Here is an 18,560-nt window from a genome sequence, read left to right as displayed (position 1 = left end):
CAGAAACAAGCAACAATGAAAACATTCCATTAGCAGGAGAGAGGTAGTTAAGCAGTCATATGGCATTAAAGAACAATTTGATTCATTAAAAAAATTTTCAGTGGAAAGGGCACAATAAATGTGAGGCTTAACACGATGTGTTGTAGTTATGTTCAACAAAAAGTGTCGCGATGCAGTAGCAGATGTGTCCCTGCCTCGAAGCCATCTCATGATGAAGGTCTTTGTTGAATGAAAAGTGCGTTATCAGCTTTGTTTTAGAACCCTGGTCAACTGCCAGAGATCTAAAGATTGGTCACCGGGATTATCTTCCCAGAATGTGACTCATTTGTGGAATAGTGCCTTGAAAAAGCACTTGACATCAATCTCCTCGAACAGCATCCTCCTCGGACAGACAGCCGGGGCATCGAGGTCAGCAGCTTGTTTTCCCCCGGTCGGGGGTCAGGTGATGTGATTGATGAGCCTAGGATGGATCCGTACGGGCCTTGTGGACCATATGTGGGGATGCGGAATGATGTCCTTCTCCCTTTACGAGCAGTAAACCAGATTGACCTCTCCTTCACCAATCTGTATGCAAAACATTTTCATTTAGTCACTTATAACATACATATTCTCCATTCTTTACTTTGGAAAGAGCACCTGGTAGTTTTTGTTAGTTAGGAGTTAGTAAATGTTAATTGTTTAAATTGTAGGACTTGGAACGTGCTATTGGACCCGGAAAAAGTTCTGTTTGTTTTGACATTCAAACAGAATCCGTTTGTTAACATTTGCACATTCATTAATACAACAATGAAAATCTTGTAGCCAATTAAAAAAAATTATGAGACCAATTGTTTAATATTTATTTTTCTTTTTTATCTGTCTTTAGGATTAGGGATAATATACTGAATCAAATATGTTTTAATCCCAATGCCTTTTCTATATTTTAAAAAGTTTTGTTTTTGAAATGGGTTCCATTGTCTGATCTTATTTTCCTAGGAAGCCCATATGATGGTATATAATGATTAATCAAATATTTTACCATGATATTTATTGTTGTAGATTTAGCATGAATGTGCTTCCAGTCATACATGAAAGAACCACCAAATGTCTGTATTTTTGACGCTGGTTTTTATTATATCAGTGTAAACCATATGAATAAACAACATCATCACTCAGAGCCAATCACGGCCGGCCGGACACGTGAACACTCTGAGGAGAGATTGTTTCTGAAATGGAACATATTTACCTTATTTTTGCCATAAACCCCATCTTGTTGTCTCTTGTAGAACTTACCTGTCCTTTTCCTGTCAAAGTCCGATCACCTCCTGTGGATTCATTCATTCTCACCCCAGACTGTGGAATTTTCACATTCAGACTCACTTATAATTAGTTGGAGTGTAGGTCGATATCACACAACCTTTATTACTATTTTCCGCTAATTTGTCTACATTTATTTAATTCAACATGAACTGTTTGTGTGCATACCTTCCTTTGTGACGGTACACACAGACAAACCAGTCAACTTCCCCCTTCTGATAAAGATCAGCTTGATCTTTTCAGACACGTAAAGACAGAATCACCAAAGCTGTAGCAGTGAACAGATGCTGCTTCAAAGAGGGAAAAAAAAAAGAGAGACCTTGTGGCCTGTAGATAAGGAGTATCAGAGTGGGGCAATTTAGCAAACACAGGAACCACAGGAGGGCAGTTCCGGCAGAGCCAGCAACTGGTGGAGACAGTCGTTAAAAAGACAAAAGCCTTTGAAGCAGGCGTTTGTGATACTAACTAGCCAGGATAACACAATGTGAGAAAAAAAACAAAAAACGCAAGCAGATGTAAATTGAGACACTGCAGCGGAGGACTTCTAGGGTCAGGGAGAGAAGAAAAATAGAGTTAAGACAACCTCATTAACCTATTGCAGGTTACAAATCACACAAAACTTCCAAATAACAGCTGCCTCAACTAGTAAAAGAAACGAGTTATAATCAGAGGTAAAACAAGACAAAATTCCTACTTTAAACAAACCAAAAAGTATTCTTAAAATGCTAATCAACCCCACCTCTTTTACAGAGTAGTGGGGCTTGTAAAACACAGCAGGGAACATTGCGAAGAACAACCCCCGTGGGATACATAGATCACAGTGCTGTGAGAAAAATCAAAAATTAACCAGCAAATTCGCCGTAGGTGTTCCACAAATATGAGTTCCAATCCAGAAGCTGGAATTTAAAAAGAAAAATGGGCAAAATTTAGAAGACCAAATCCAACAAGCATCAAATAACGGAAAATAGAGTAATTAAGATTTAAATAAATTTTACCAAGTATCCAATCACAAATTCACATATGTCGTTTTCAATTTCCGAAACTGCGGTGCTATAGATCACATCTCCCGACCTGACACAGTACAGAGTGCAAATGTACACAATCAGACCAAAATACGACCTGAGGGGCAAAACTCAGATGACCAGAGAGCTTTGAGTCAACAACTGAAGTCAATATCCATTCCTGTCCAGCAGATGTCAGCAGCTGCGCAGGGCAAAGTTCAAAGCGGGCACTGGGTCATTGGAAATCCCATGACAGTTGTGATGAGCCCCATATGTCTGCTCAAAAAGTTGATGGACATTATGCTCAAACAATGCATAAGAGTCATTGAGCAGTCACAGGGCGAGCGGATATACAGTGTACCATCCTTGTTGCAGTCTGTGTGGCCGCTAGTCTCCCATTTCTCATAGCCACGTGTAGTTTGCCGGCCACTCATCACACCAAGCAGATGCAGGAAACATCTGTCCACATTCGTGGACCCCAGCCCAATCCAGCACGTTGTCGTGTCACCCAAGAAAAACACCTCTGGCCAATGATTGAACCTGCTTGACACATTATACACTTGTAATAGACAGAGGTAGATGAGATCACAGCAAGAGTACTATCTGCTTATTGTATTTCATTTATTTTTTATTTTTTATTTTTTTTTTATTCGTTCACTACACTATAGCAAGTAGTATTACTATATTTACGCATATGTCTACCATAGACTTCTTCTTCATTACATGTTACCTCAAATTATGCTTAAAATGTGACAACTACCAGTCAGCGCCCACATGGGGGTCCAAAGCCTCAGGACTGCACTTCAAAATGGCCGACACCAAATTCTGGAATGAAACTCAGAGAGAGAGAACAAAGGTTCAATCATTTTCACGCCCACGACTGAGTTATCAGGGAGGCAGGGGGGGGGGATAAAAATTATTTATCAAAAAACAATTATTACTCCACATTCAACTATAAAAGTGGACCTAATCATATAAAATAATATGGATGCCTAAAATAACAAGCAGACGGTGCCTGAGACAAAAGATTACCAGTCTCTTTCTTAAAACAACAGCTCACCCCCACCTTTAATCCCACAGGCCTGTGTTGAAACAAGGGTAGGGGGTAGCTTAAAATTCTTACAGACAATGTAGGGATCCTCCTCCACAACAAAATATGTAGAACCAGTTCTACAACATTCCAATCTCACACACTTTTTATTTGGGGACAAAGGAAAGAGAGAGAGAAGGAAGGAAAAAAAATACTTTTCACCCTTCACAATGAAACCTGTTTTTACCACTTACCTATGCAAACACCATTACCACACCTACTTTTATCTGTCACCCACATTTGGAGACAACAAAAAATACTTGTCTCCAACAAACTCTCTCCTCCTTTCTATTCTTCTCCATTTTTATAACAAAGAACATCAGAACACCATCAATAGACATCCTTAAACATACAGTTAAAGACAGTGAGGAGAAAAAAACACAAATACTTCCCTCTTCCATCAACACTCTCCCAAGACCAAATGCAATCCACCTTTTTCATTGTCAGGGTCACTCAACGTATACAACAAAATATTCACAACTTCCTGCAGGCACACAAACAAGAAAAATCCCCCCAAAAAAATCACACAATTCACTCTGGCCATTACACAACAAAAAACATCCCTTACAAGTCACACATTTCACAAATGCTGGCCACATATTCCTGCACACAGATTCACCACACAGTCTAGCAAACAAATTCACATTCCATCTGGCTCCAGCACACACTCATTATACGCAACACGGATAAACCATCATCATTAATTCAGTGACGTCTCACTTGTTGTACCAGTTCAATAGGTTATATCACCTCACAGCAACGTTGCTCATCTCCCGTCCAAAAAATAAAAATAACTACAGACGAACACAAAATATCTCCGAAGTGCACGGATTCACTTAATAAAATACACCGTGCCTTCGTCGAAAAATAAATATATCTAGATCTACCGATTTCTTGGTCAATGGTATAAACCACGACGTCAATCTGTGCCTCTTAAAACTCATATCTCACGATTGCTCCGTAAGCAACCTGTACACCTCTTCTGCGCATAATCCATCGTAACGTTACTTCCTTAACTCCAACCTAGGTAGTCACGACACAAACTTGTCACGCACATTTTAGAAGACAAACAAATAAGACAAACGCATAAAACCTCGTGGCGCCAAAACTCCACAACGGAACGAACAAACAAACGCGTACACTAAACAAAAACAATACCTGTTCACTCAGATCTCACGTACAACTTAGCTAAATTAAGCCGACGAAAACCATCGCAGAGTCCACCAAAGACAGGAATCCATTGTTTAATGAGGATAATTTGTCCCCTTACCTTACATTTAACTTGGCGCCATGGATCCTGTCTGTCGAGACTCCGCAACAAGCAACGTCGAACGGCAAATCTCGAATGTCGGGGTCACCATTTCAAGGATGAAGGATTCTTACTATTTGCGTGTTCATGTCGTTGATTAATAAAACATACAATGAGATCAGTGAATTCAGGCATTTCCTTAAGGTTTTATTTTCACAAGCTTGTCGACAGATAAGAGCCGCCATGCCGCGCCATGTTGGTTCTCATGTTGTGTCGTTTCTTCTTCCGTGTGTAATATCCTTTGTCCTAGAAGTTCCTCCCATAGTCACATGATATCTCAATACAGCTACCAACTACCCCCCCCTCTCTCTTTGTCCCAAGATGGAAAAACAGGTAATCAGATAAGAGTAGCCTTTCAGAGATACAGGCAGACTGAGTGGAGCCTTAGTATAAACAAAGGGTCTAATTAACACATTCGCTTTCCCCCATCTTGTTCTGTAGGAGAGAACAAAGAGAATCAACCCCCTCACATCATTTGAATTCTCACACAAAACTATAATGAGTAGATCAAAGCAATTTTGTCAAATTCTAAATAGTTATAACTAAATGAAAACAGTTATAATTAAATTGAAACAGAATATTTACTTCACTATCAAAAAACACTTTTTCATTGTTGGTGGTAGTTTTTTATAGAAGTAAAGCACTGTTTAGGTGTTTGTGGCATCATTCATGGACAAAAAGAAGTGTCAAATTCACTAGAGTGCATGAAATAATATTGGTTCACAAAAAGCTTGATTTCTCCGTATTTAGGTCCAAAACAGCATTTGGGTGAAACTAACCTATTTTCTATTGTTGATTGCTGAAAAACTAAATAAGGTAGAAACAAAAAAAAATTCTGATGAAAGATGAGAGTTCAATCTTTCATTTGGTGGAATCTGTGTTTTCATTGTCCAAACACAAAATTTTCTGTGGACCTTGAAAGATCAGTCAAAAGGCTTAAATCAGCTGGCACCCACAGCATCCCTTTTCTGAAAACGGTTGTCAGTCAAAGAGTTAACTAATTCACTTCCAGCCATTTTCACTGAAGCAACCCCCTTCGCTACTGTTTTGTTGGATTTTTACTGTTTTTGCAAGGCCCAGAGAATATTGTGTTCTATTGCTATAAAAACATACTTACCGCAAAAAAGGATTAGTCTTTTTTTCATCAGGAAAGGAAAAAGGATATTTGTATCTATTTCTTTTTTTGCATCAATTAGCATTAGAGTATAGCTAAGTTTCATCAATATTCACATTCCTGGTGAAAACACTGACAAAAAGCTTGTTGCAGGCAACATGGCCCTTGGCTAATCTCTTATACTCTGCTGCCACCTGCTGGCCATTTTATTAAATAACTATGATTGCTTTAAGCCAACTCTTCATGTCTGAAGCTGCATCAAAGCCTTCTGTATGCTCTTGCATTAAAAAAAAAACCTTAAGAACATGTAACATGTTGGGAGTGACGGACAACGTATTGAAAACCTGTTTACACGTTTTTGGGTTTGAATGAGTTAATGTTAGCTGGGCAACTTGGCGCCCTGGTAGGTAGTTTACACTGGGTCTCATACTGGGAGCTCTGTGATGTTTCATTGATTTACACAAGGTGAACATAGCATCGTAACAGGCACTTCAAACTTATTTTGTTTTCATCTTTCACATAGATAATTACCTCAGAGTAAACAACCATTCTGTTACAGACAGTAGAAGGGGAAAAAACACATGATCAGTTTACAAGTACATATACTAAAAATGGGAATTATTTCACAGGATTACAATTTCTATTAACTTGTTGTTTACCAGATTTATCTTGAGACCTCTATGCTTTGGCCACAATAGTTGTGAATTCGGCTTTACTGTATATTTTAATATTATGAATTATATATCCTTCCACTGCATACTGTAGACCCTTTTTCCTCGATTGGGACAATATTGCACCTGTATTGCTCCAAAAACACTCAGTGACGTGCCCTGGTATGTTTATTTATATTGTGTTGTGGGTCTTCTGCCCAGATTTAGTTATAACTGTTTTAGTTTATTCATAACTGTTGAGATTTAGTCATTACTGTTTTAATTTCCTCAGTAGATCTGGGTGAGTGTTTAAATGATGTTAGGGGGGGCCTCCTCTATTTTCACAACAATGGGCCATTTGTCTGTGGTTGAAGTCGATGTGTTAGCATAAAATAAGACTTACAAAGAAATCATTCTTTGTAAGTCTTATTTTATGCTAGGTGACGTCAGGTCTGAGACCTACTATATTTCCACATCAAAGGGCCATCTGTCAATGTGTATTGAATGCTGTAAAAGTCTTAACTCATGGCTGGGGGCTGGGGGCTGGGGGCTGGGGGCTGGGGGCTGGTCGCTGAGGGCTGGGAGTGGGGGGGGGGCGGTTTCCTGAGGATTTGGGGGTTTTATGATACTGCCTTTCAAGATAGTATAAGAATGCTGTGAGTCCGCTGTAACTACACCCTTGCGAGAGGACTGCAGCCATTTGTCTGTAAACTTGCTTGTGTCCGGAATATTCTGTAAAATAAATCCTTCGAAGGACCTGTTCACCGATCTCCAGTCTGTATTCAGAAAATCAACATTCTCTCTACCCGAACAACAATGAACACACGGAAGACAAAGATGGTCTTCTAACAAAAATTGGTGACTCTCGACGTGGGTTCGGGCTGAGGTGTTGATCCAACAGACAGAACTTCTGGTGCCAAAGTAATTAAAGGTAAGAGGACATTTATCCTCCTAGTTGATTTTCTGTCTGTTGAATACTCCGAGACCTGTTTTCACGTCATCTAATTTGTGACTAAATTGTATATGAGATCTGGGTGAGCAGATATTAGTAAAGTATCAAATACAAGGTTGTTTCGTTCCATTATGGAATCCTAGAAATAAGAAGTCCTTGTTTTTGGTTTTACTAAGACATTAAATATACAAGGTGGTTTCGTTTGATTGGCTGGCAACCAGTTCAGGGTGTACCCCGCCTACTGCTCGAAGCCAGCTGGGATAGGCTCCAGCACCCCCCGCGACCCTTGTGAGGAAAAGCGGTCAAGAAAATAGGTGGATGGATGGATGGTTTCGTTCTATTTTGGTTTCGTTCTATTTTGGAATCCTAGAAACTGTAGAATCCTAGAAACTGAAGTCCTTGTATATGGAGTAACGTTACAATGAAATAAGCGCATGAGAAAGAAGAGAAATAAGAGAATAAGAAGTTTGAGTGGTTTTGATAAATTAAGGTTTGAGTGCTTTTGTTTGGTCCTAGTCAAGCACTTTTGAAGTAAAAGGAATGGTTCGACTACTTTTGAGTAAAACACAAGGTAGTTTCGTTCCATTCCTTGTTTTAATAGTTCGACCACTTCTGCGAAATTAAGGCTCGGACACTTTTGTTTGGGAATTAGCAAGTGTCCTTGAATATGGAAAGGGAAGGCCTATGATAAACTGGTACCACAAGAGACGTCAATGAAGTAACAAAAATAAAATAATAAATAATAATAATAAATAAATAAATAAATAAGGAAGTGAGTAAATAACTAAATCAATAAATAAAACAAAATAAAGGGAAAATTTCATAGGGAAAGTGATTGGTTCAATTTGCAGCAAATACTAAACCATTCTGTATAAGTGTGTGAAAGAGAATGATACAGGAATGCATGTGACTGGACGGGGGAGTGAAGAGAGAACGGGGGGGCGGGGGGGGCTGAGAGAGAACAGGTAAAAATGCGTGTGAAGTGTGGGGGTGGGCCTGAAAAAGATAGAGAAGTATAAGTTGAATAACTGGATGAGAAGTGTTGCGAGAATGGATGTTTTTTTACAATGTCTTCAACTGTGTGGTGATATTTATGAGAGAAATGGAAAAAAGGCTTGTGTTGAAGGAGCGGCGGCTCTAGAGTTGACTGTTAAAAAAAAGGGGGGGGGGGCTGAACTGGTGGATTGTCCCGAGGGGGAGGGAGAATGATAGGAAAGTTGTGGAGGCTACAGGCCTTTGAATGAGGAAGTGGGAAACAGGTTGTACATTGCTCAGTTACAGAATCAAGTAGCAGAATTAAAGTGTCATGTCCAGAATCTTTCAGGTGCCCACCCGGACCAGAGGAATCTTCCAAAGGCCCAGCTTTTCCTCATCGGCCAGTGGCTCGTTCCCATATCTTGCAGGCACCCCGCTATTCTTTACAAACCTTTCTCTCCCACTGATGTGAGTGTGTGTTGATGCAGAACCTCCCTCCTATGCAATCTGGTGGTACCAATTGGCTTCAAGCAGTGCAGAGAGCTGTTACGGGATAAATGTTAATAGCAGGTGATATCCGTGTTCTTTTTACACAATTATGTCCGCTTTTATAGTTGAATATTTTAATGCAATTTTTTTTTGTCTCCCTGATAATTAGGCTCTTACGCAAGTAAATTACTTAACCTTGTCATCTTAGACCTTTGTTTCCCCTCCCTGAGTGTGTCATTCCAGATCTAATATTCGCTCCCAAAAGCAGATGAGGAGGCCGCGGCTTTTGTTGATCAGGCCCTCACTGATTACACTCTGAAAACAGGATACGCCCCTACGGCCTCCACTTTGCATTCGCAAGTGTTCCAAGCAGCCATTTTGAAGGGCATTCCCAAGTCTGTGGCACAGGCCATGGAGGGATCTTCCCGGTACTGAGGTTGACCTGTGGTTGTCACATCTTAAACATCATTTAAGGAGACATGCTAAAGAAAAAGAGTCTAAGGTAGACAAATACAAAAGTACAGAAACACAACTTGCTATGGTGCAGTTGCAAAATTTGAAAGAGCAGGAAGAATACACTCTTGCTGTGATCTCATCTCCCTCTGTCGATTCCGAGTGCATGATGTATCAAGCAGGTTCATTCAAGGTGCGCCCCCTGGGTGGCCCAACATGTGCTTCAATTGTGACGGCCTGGTCATTGGGCCCGCGATTGCAGACAGCGACCTCAAGCGTCTGGGTGGAGATGCAGAGGCTAACAAACTCCACAATGATGGTGCCCTGAATCCATATGCTCAGTGACTGTTCAATGTTTTTTCACAGGTTCTTTTGCATTCTTTTGTGTTTGCACCTAACTGTCCAGTCAATCTTTTGGGCAGAGATCTCCTCTCATCAAATGCAGCCCTGATGGACTTATCCTGGAATTTCCGAATGATAACACATACTGCTGCTCTGCTTCCGGTGCCACCTCCCAGTGCCCGCTTGTTGAACAATGCCCTGTGGCATGCGCCACTGCCGACATCTAGTGGGCAAGAGTGGATATTGACTCCAGTTGTTGGCGCGAAGCTGAGCACTTCTGAGCTCTCTGTTCACCTTGGGTTTGTAACCTCAGATCTTATGATATGGTAACTGATTGTATGCATTGCACTCTGTACTATGGCAGATCAGGGGATGAGATCTATAGCGAGGCATTACAGGAAATTGAAAACAACATATGGGAATTGAATATGGGATGATTGGCAAAATTTATTTCAATCTTAATTGCTCTATTTCCCGTCACTTGATGCTTATTGGATTCAGTCTTATACATTTTTGCCCACTTTCGTTTTGGAGCACCAGCTTCTGGATAGGCACCATGAATGTGAAACAACCAACAGCGATTTTGCTGGTTACCTTTTTGATTTTTTTCCCACTTTGCTGTGGTCCATGGATCCCACTGATGTTGGTCTTTGTAACGTCTCACCTGTTGTATTTCAGATGACACCAGGACAAATATATGTTCCCCAATACTCTGTAAAAGAGGCTGGGATGATTGGCATTTCGGAAACAATTGACCTTTTGCTCAAAGCAGGAGTGTTGTGTGAAATTTCCGGCTCTGATTATAACATGCCTATTTTACCCATTGAGAAGAAAGATACTGGAAAGTTTCGCATGGTCAATGACCTGCGAGCGATTAATGCGGCCGTCTTAACTCCTACGTTTTCTGTCCCGAGTCCTCACTCAAATTGCATCAACCCACACTCATTTCACTTGCATTGACCTGGCTAATGCTTTCTTTTGCATTACAATCGCTTGCCTCAAGGCTTTGTCCTTTCACCTAGACTCTTCAATGACTGTCTTCGCCAGTTGCTGTCTCCACTTGAATTGCCCCCTGTTGTTCTCCTGGTGCAGTATGTGGATGACCTCTTGCTGACAGCTCCATCTGTAACTTTTTGTCTTGAAGCCACGAGGTCTTTGCGCTTCATCTCTTTGAAACAGCATCTTTCCACTGCTACAGCTTTTGTGATTCCTGATTACAGTTGCATGTTCTATCTTGACGTGTCTGAAAAGGTCAGCAGTGTTTCTGCTGCTCTTTATCAGAAGGGGGAAGGAAGAAGTTGTAAAAGTTTGTTTATGGATGTTGCTTCAAAGGCAACGATGGCCTACAATCTGGATTGACAGTAACTTAACCCACAGAAACAGGTTTTGAAGAAGTCCAAGCAGAAAGAATTTTAGGCTCTCAGTCAGCACAAAGAGCTGAAATTTTGGCATTAATAGCAGCTCTCAGATTGACAGAAAACTAGTCAGTAAATATTTACACAGATCCGGGATATGCACACGACAGTTCATGTTGCATTAAAAGAATGGTAGCGAAACAATTTCCAAACTGTAACCCGGTACACCCATTAAACATCAGGATGATATTCTTAAATTGCGAGATGCTTTAATGCTCCCAACAGCGGTGGCAGTAATAAAATGTAAAGGTTACTCTGGAACTAATGATTTTGTATCAGCAGGAAACAAATCAGCAGATCGAACAGCAAAAAAAAAGGTTGCAGGGTACCGACCTACACTCAGACTAACTGTAAGTGAGTCTGAATGTGACAATCCACAGGAGGTGATAGTAGAAACAGCTAAGTTGTGGCAGGAAGAAGCAACTCCAGAAGAAAAAGGGTGTGGATGTCCAAAGGGGGACAAAAAGATGAAGTAGGTATATGGCGGAAAGAAGGTAAATGTATTCCATCTCAGAAACAATTGAAAAATCAAATTTTTGAAGCCCATGGAATATGCCATGTAAGGTGTGTATGAAACACTGAGACAACTACACACCTGATGGCATCCTTTCATGAGACAAATTGTTAAAAGTGAACTGCAGGACTGCAGTGTTTGCAACAGGTATAACAGTATGCCTACATCTAAACCTCCCCAGGGCACTCACGATCCGGACATGACTGCTCCGGGGTCAGGTGGTTTCGATGGATTTCACTGACATGATAAAACCAGTGTCAGGATACAGATATTTGCTGGTAATAGTGGATTCCTTTTCATGATGGCCAGAGGCATATCCCTGCAAATCTGAAACAGCAAATACCGTGGTAAAACATTTGATTAATCATTACATAGCATCACATGGGTTTCCTAGAAAATTTTGATCAGACAATGGAACCCGTTTCAAACACAAAAAACAAACATCTACAAGCAGTAGAAAAGGCATTGGGATTAAAACACATTTGGTTCAGTGTATTATCCCCAATACCAAGGACAGTTTGAGCGAATGAATAGAAATATTAAAGAAAAATTGGCTAAAGCATCCTCATCAAATTTCAATTGGAATTTGCATTTAGCTGTTATTCTGCACACAAATGAGCAACCAACAGAAGTTAAGTCAGCCCCGAGTGTAAATGCTTTTAAATCCAGGTTAAAAACTTATCTCCACCCCCCCCCCCTTAACTCTGATTAAGGTATTTTAAACATTTTAAAATATTTTTTTTCCCTTTTAATTATTTTTTAGAAAACTCCCTTACACTAAATGTTTTTAAAGTCTTTTGTCTAATGTTTTAACATTGTCAATGAATGTTCTTTTTGTACATTTTGTAACTTCTTTTGTTTTCTCTTCTTTGCCTCTGAATGTTGTTAACTGCTGTTTGTTGATGCTTATAGGTGTTGTCTTTCATTATGTAAAGCACATTGAGTTGCCTTGTGTATGAAATGTGCTATAGAAATAAACTTCCCTTGTCTTATCATCCAGTTACAGACCACGGTCCATGGTCTTGCGTATTTTTTTTCTCATGAAATAAATCAAAAGAATAATCTGTGTTTCAGTGTTTTAGGAAGCCTAAGACAAGTGGTTTTGTCGGACACTGCCAGAATTGGCAATTCAACATTTCAACATCGATTCAGAATCAGGTGATTAAATACTTAGCACATGATTGTTGTTTCTTAGCTTGGCTCATTGATGAGTTTAAATTCTAGTCTGCAAGAAGGGATGTGAGTTTATCCAAGTGCAATAATTATATAACATTAGCATTACTGTCCTTTGAAAGTCCCACACTTTTTTCTTAATATGGTTTGCAAACCAAAATGACATAGGTTACATTTTTATTTGCAGCGATTACTGTTACATACAAGCGTAGGCTACACATTACATACATACATACATTGTTGAATTAGGTTTGAAATGGGTCATAACAATCCTTCAGTAAATTCAAAATATGACCTCGTCAACCCCAATCATTATCGTGGTTTTGCATTTTATCCAACAAATGTATAGTCTATACATAGAATTGATATAAAAGGTCTTACACACACACACAACGAATACTATTTTTTAAAAACTGATACAAAATACAGTGTGAAGTAACCAGCATGGTTGAGCAACTACTGCACAGCATTGGATTGCATCTCACAGTAGGGGTGAATCGCTACCTCCTACTACGCCATATACTACTTCAGCTGTTGGCAACAAACTGGCTTTTTAAGTCCAACAGGCATTAAGATGACGGGGACGGCGCCAGGATATTTCACAGTCTTGGATCTTCTCTACCCTTGTTAATTTTCTCCGACTTTTAAATTACGTAAGAGATTAAATGTGCGGTTGAAGGTGGGAGATGTAAACACCGTGTCGGCGGCGACGGTGGTTTACGGGAATATAGAGGCAGCCTGTGCAGACGCGCGCGCGTATCATCATCATGCGGCGGCTGGTCGGAGGCTAAGGCGGGGGAAGCTCTGCTCCACACACCGAGCGACCGTCTGCGCGTCCTTTCTGGCGGAGAAACTGGCTCCATGACAAGATGCCAACCTTTTCCGTTATGTATAAAGGAGCTGTCATCATTAGCAGGTGAGCAATGAACGGGGGGGATAAGTGGTCATCTCAAACAATGTGCGCACTTTTGTGGATGTAGGTTACTTTTGATAAACAACTGCATCTTTGTTGTCATGGTAGCAAGATAGTCTATATGTGTAGCTCTTTTGTCAAACAAACAGAAGGCCAGACAGAAACTATTTATATTTAAAAAGAATGTTTGAATCGGAAACATCTACGCGTATTTTTGCACGCGGGCTATGACTTTGGAAACCAGTGTCGTACAGCGCTTTCGATTTTCGCATCCGTTCTGTGTAGATGTTAATATTTTGGGGATTTGAGAACAACATGTAAAAACAGCAGCTTGGCTTCTCGTTCTTTCTTCTTTGCTTCGGTCAAGGTTGAACTCTTCCATCTGTCGTCTATGCTCGCCCAGCCGCCGTGCGCAACGAGATCTAGGTGGATTTACTCTGCCTTGTCAGTAAAAGCGGTTTTGTGGATTAAAACCATTGTCTGGTATGTTTGGAAATGTCCAGAAAAGATGACCGGACTATCAATAAGGAGTTGTACTTAGTGTGCGTATCCAAAGATTATGCCAAATGCTTTTGTTTTATAAACAATTAATTTCAGTCGGCGTCTCTAAATGTTGAAATATATTTAAGTATATATTATAGCGGTTCAGGAAATGCATGGATGGATCATAGCACACGGGAGATTTTTGCCCATAATGTGCTGGACAAAATGTACAACATTCAAACAATCAACAATTAACAGTGTTTAACATGACTGAAATTTGCAATTTGTTTGAAATTTGAAATGTATTTCATTTAAGTAACAAGTCATATTTTTTGTTTCATTTTCCACACATCCTACGGAAAAAAAATAAGACATTTGTTACTCCTAGCACTTTATTTACAACCACATAATGTTACTAATGTTATTATTTGATAATAATGTTATTAAATCATGCTATTAAAACCCTACTTATGGACTAAAAATGTTAAGGCATATATACTGAGTAAATGCTAAAATGTATTCTTCAAGCTGTTTTGTGTGTGATGTTTAAATCTCTTATTTTGAAATCTAATCTTTTAATTTGGAGGGCCAATGAACAAATAAACAAATAAACTATAACTAGTGAAACAGTATGAATGAAGTTAAACACTGTTCATAGTACAATATAATGAGGCAAATTAGCCTGAAACTTCATTAGCAAGTAATGATGTATAATGGTGATGCTGGAGTTTTACTGCTTTGAATGCAAGTCTGCTAAACACACACATAAGATCCGGTGTAGCCTGTACACTGAATCTTATTCTTTTATCATATTCTTTTAACACACATTTAATGCTAGTCCTTTTTTTTCCATTGGTGTTGCACAAAATCAACAAAAAGGCAAAGAAAAAGCAAAGCACAATCAGATGTCATCCTCATGCCTCTGCTTGCTGCACTGAGACTTACAGTGTGCATGACTTCACACATGATGGCGGTTTCAACACTTAGGCCGGGAGCCAGGTCCACTCCTCAGGATGTTTTTTGTTAGCTTTTTTTGACAATGATTTCCTGTTATCTCATACTTTGGGCCATCACAAGTTGATAGGGACCACCCCCAACTCTGGTCTGTTTGGTCACAGGGGCAAAACACACCCCTTTTAGGAAAAGGTAACAAAAAACATCCTGAGGAGTGGACCTGGCTCCCGGCCTTACTGGCATTATGTGCTAATTCATAGACAATATTTCCAACATATTTGGGGGTTTAATTCTAAGCCAATGGGTTGACTTTAAAGGTCTCACTGTATTATTTATCACTTCTTCTTTAGATGTTAAGGAAAGTGATGCTTCTTAACATGAAGTTTCAGCTGCCATTTCATTGTGTCCTCAATTAGCCTCATTGTTTCACAGCCAGCCGTGGGAGGATCAGACTGCTTGTTATAAACCCTTTGCAGCTGAAATATTGATAATTCCCCTTGTCATCCTTCTGGCAGTCACACAGAAAATGTTTTTGTAAGAAATATAGGCTATCACTGCATGAACACTAGGCCAAAATAAGATCAACTATACAGGTAGACATAATTAATAACGTACAGTTGAGTTTCATGTGAAGTGGCATTATGGTAGTGCATATCAACAGAAATGGAGGGGATAAGTAGTCATTTATATACAATGTGTTAATTATGCAAACGATCAAAATCTCATCTACACTGCTTTGATGCAATACTGCACACAATGTCTGCCAAAATACTCTACTATTAGTAACGATACAATGAAAAGGCACTGATAAATACAGTGGTAGGACAAAATACCGATATCACAATAATGTACATGCTTGTATAAGCAGAACTATAAATGTACAAAAGCTAAATTTTGTCTAGTGACACCAAAATGCTATGAATCATCACCAAAATTCTCACGTCACCTTTAATTCCTAAAATTCTCACCAAACAGCGCAATCTCAAGTTTACATATGCCTCGGGTTTGTTATGTAAACTTTCAAACACTTGCATCATTAGGCTATCTCTCACAGTAACTATACACTAACAATAAAAAAAAAAAATGATTCTGTTGTTGTTGTCCTTTAAAAATATTCCGTTGAGTATGGCTTTTTCTTTTTTTTACTGTGTGAATCTCAGTACTCTTGCATTTACCATTCAAGTTGTATATCACTGGCATCGGGACAAAACCTTGTATCTCCAAAATCACTTTTCAGGAGACCCTATAGATGGTATGTTTGTTCAATTATTAACATTACATCATCAAAGAGAGCAAGCCATTTTCAACACTTTAGATTGTCAATGATTTGTAAAAATTACACCCACACGTGTTCAGTGACCAAAAGTATAGATTTTGGAAAAAAAACGATGAAATTTGCCAAATTGTGACTTTATGAGGTTTTAGCCCGACACCAGTGATATTTAAACAACCAATAAAACAAGCTTTATTACATTATATTACATCAGGGGATAAATTGCAGTAGATGTAAAAAGTCTACACTTGTGATGTAATAAAATGAGACCAAGATGAATCATTAAAAATCATTATTTATTTATTTATTTATTTTGCTTTGTAGCAGAAGGCTGAAGGTTGTGTGCTTAGCATTGGTATTTGGGACTACGGTATTCTTAATTCATTGTACCTTAAGTGAGATCCCCCCACCCCCCACCCCAAAAAAGTACCATCTGAAGAAAAACAGCCGCAAAGCATGATGTTGCCACCATCATGTTGCACTGTACGTAGGCTATTGTGTTGTTTTGCTGATGAGCAGTGTTGGGCTTATGGCCAAAAAGTTCAACCTTGGTTTTATTTGGTAATAATACATTTTCCCACATGCGTTTTAGAGATTTAAAGTGTAATGTTTTTCTTTTCACTAAGTAAGATAAGGCTTCTGTCTACCCCACAGCAGACATACGAAAAAGACGGGAAATTGGTTTCACAGGTACTAAACAGCCAGTACACACCAGAATTTTCGGAAGCACATTTGAATGTTGCTGTTGGCCTCTTTCCTGGCCACTTTTCTTATTTTCGTCCATTCTGCAGGGACACATAATCATTCTTTCGGTACTGTAATGTCACTTGTCACAAAAATGTCAGGAAAAGCCTAATAGGCAACAAAATGTTTTGGGGGAGTGTGCCAGAGCCACTTGAAATGGCGACAGGTGTGTACTGAGTGCTGTTAATTGGTTTTAATTTAACTGGGTAATTTTAAACACAACTATATCCCCAGGTATAACATGGTATGCCCACCTGTGCAACCACATTATCACTGCTGTTTATTTTTACTTACTATAACTTAATATTTGTACTCTCTAAAGGTGGTTATTATTTGTTCAAGCATAAAGGGTGTCCAATGTGCACTTGGCACCAGGACACCTTAGGACAGTTGGATGATTGATTTTGTGGTTGTGTCATTGCATGTTTTGGACCCTAGGGTGGCGAGTGTGATGGGGCTGTCAACAGATCAGCACCTGGTGGTGTGTTGGATTTGGTGGTGGGGGAGGATGACACTTTGACCTGGCAGACCTAAACATACTGTGAAGATATGTGGCAGTGATGTGGTCATGTCATCACTGCCATCAAATCATAAAGAAATCCTAGCATTTCTGATAAAACATCCTGTAAAGCAGTTTTATTGCCTTCCTTTATTCTTCTTTTACATTTGCAAATCAATTTATGTACACCCTCTAACTCAAATGTTTTCATGTTGCTTCTATCCACACTGGTAAAAATAAAATGTAAAAGATTTCTTAGATCATTTTCCAGCAGATGTATTATGCATGCACTTATTTCTCCCCTTTTTCTTCTTGAACTAGGACACTCATGGGTCCATATGGTGTAGACAGGACAGTTCATTCCATGGACTTTACAGATTGCGAGAATGGCTTAGGTGAGTACTGACATCACTGCTTAAAGAGAGTTAGAGAAGAGTTACAAGATTTGTTTCAGCAAAACTATAATTGTGTATCCAAACCAAAAAGGTAAATCACTTGTGACACACAGTAGCGTTTGTACATGCTAGTCAACTAAAAGTGTGATGTCAACTAGTGGTTAATAATATTTTCCTATTTGGGAAAGTTGTGCTAATGTTACCTGGCTGTCCCAATGACAAGCACACTGAGTGAGAGTATTTTTTTTCTCTTAGCATCCTGCAGTAGAGGTTGAGCTCTTTTCATGTGCATGTTTTGCACAACAGTACCATCATCAAGTCATCAGCGACTTGTTGACGTCAAGTTCAACTTTCATCACATTCATGGCAACTTGAAAAAATCGGAGGTCGTGCACAAATGGTTTGCTCCACCAATTGCCGTGGTAGCCAAAGTAATACCCTGTCAAAGCCAAAAGATAAGCAGATATGAAATGTTGGCTTTAGCCAACACTGTTACCAGCTAGAGAGTTAGCTGACGATAATAATC

At 39.4% G+C, this 18,560-nt stretch overlaps 1 protein-coding gene across 1 annotated transcript in view; it reads left to right on the top strand.

The window, feature by feature from the left end:
• Positions 1–13,274: 13,274 nt before the first annotated feature.
• LOC144042730 (syntaxin-binding protein 4) overlaps positions 13,275–18,560 on the top strand; it is a 61,692-nt gene continuing 56,406 nt past the window's right edge. Inside the window, exons 1-2 of the mRNA XM_077555636.1 lie at positions 13,275–13,689; positions 17,961–18,034. Coding sequence (XP_077411762.1) covers positions 13,643–13,689; positions 17,961–18,034 — 121 coding nt within the window. The 5' untranslated portion in view covers positions 13,275–13,642. The remainder of the gene's footprint in view (positions 13,690–17,960; positions 18,035–18,560) is intronic.

Source organism: Vanacampus margaritifer, chromosome 2 (assembly GCF_051991255.1).
Source record: "Vanacampus margaritifer isolate UIUO_Vmar chromosome 2, RoL_Vmar_1.0, whole genome shotgun sequence".
Taxonomy (NCBI): domain Eukaryota; kingdom Metazoa; phylum Chordata; class Actinopteri; order Syngnathiformes; family Syngnathidae; genus Vanacampus; species Vanacampus margaritifer.
The sequence above is the reverse complement of the archived record's forward strand: the minus strand, read 5'-3'. Positions and strand labels throughout refer to the sequence as shown.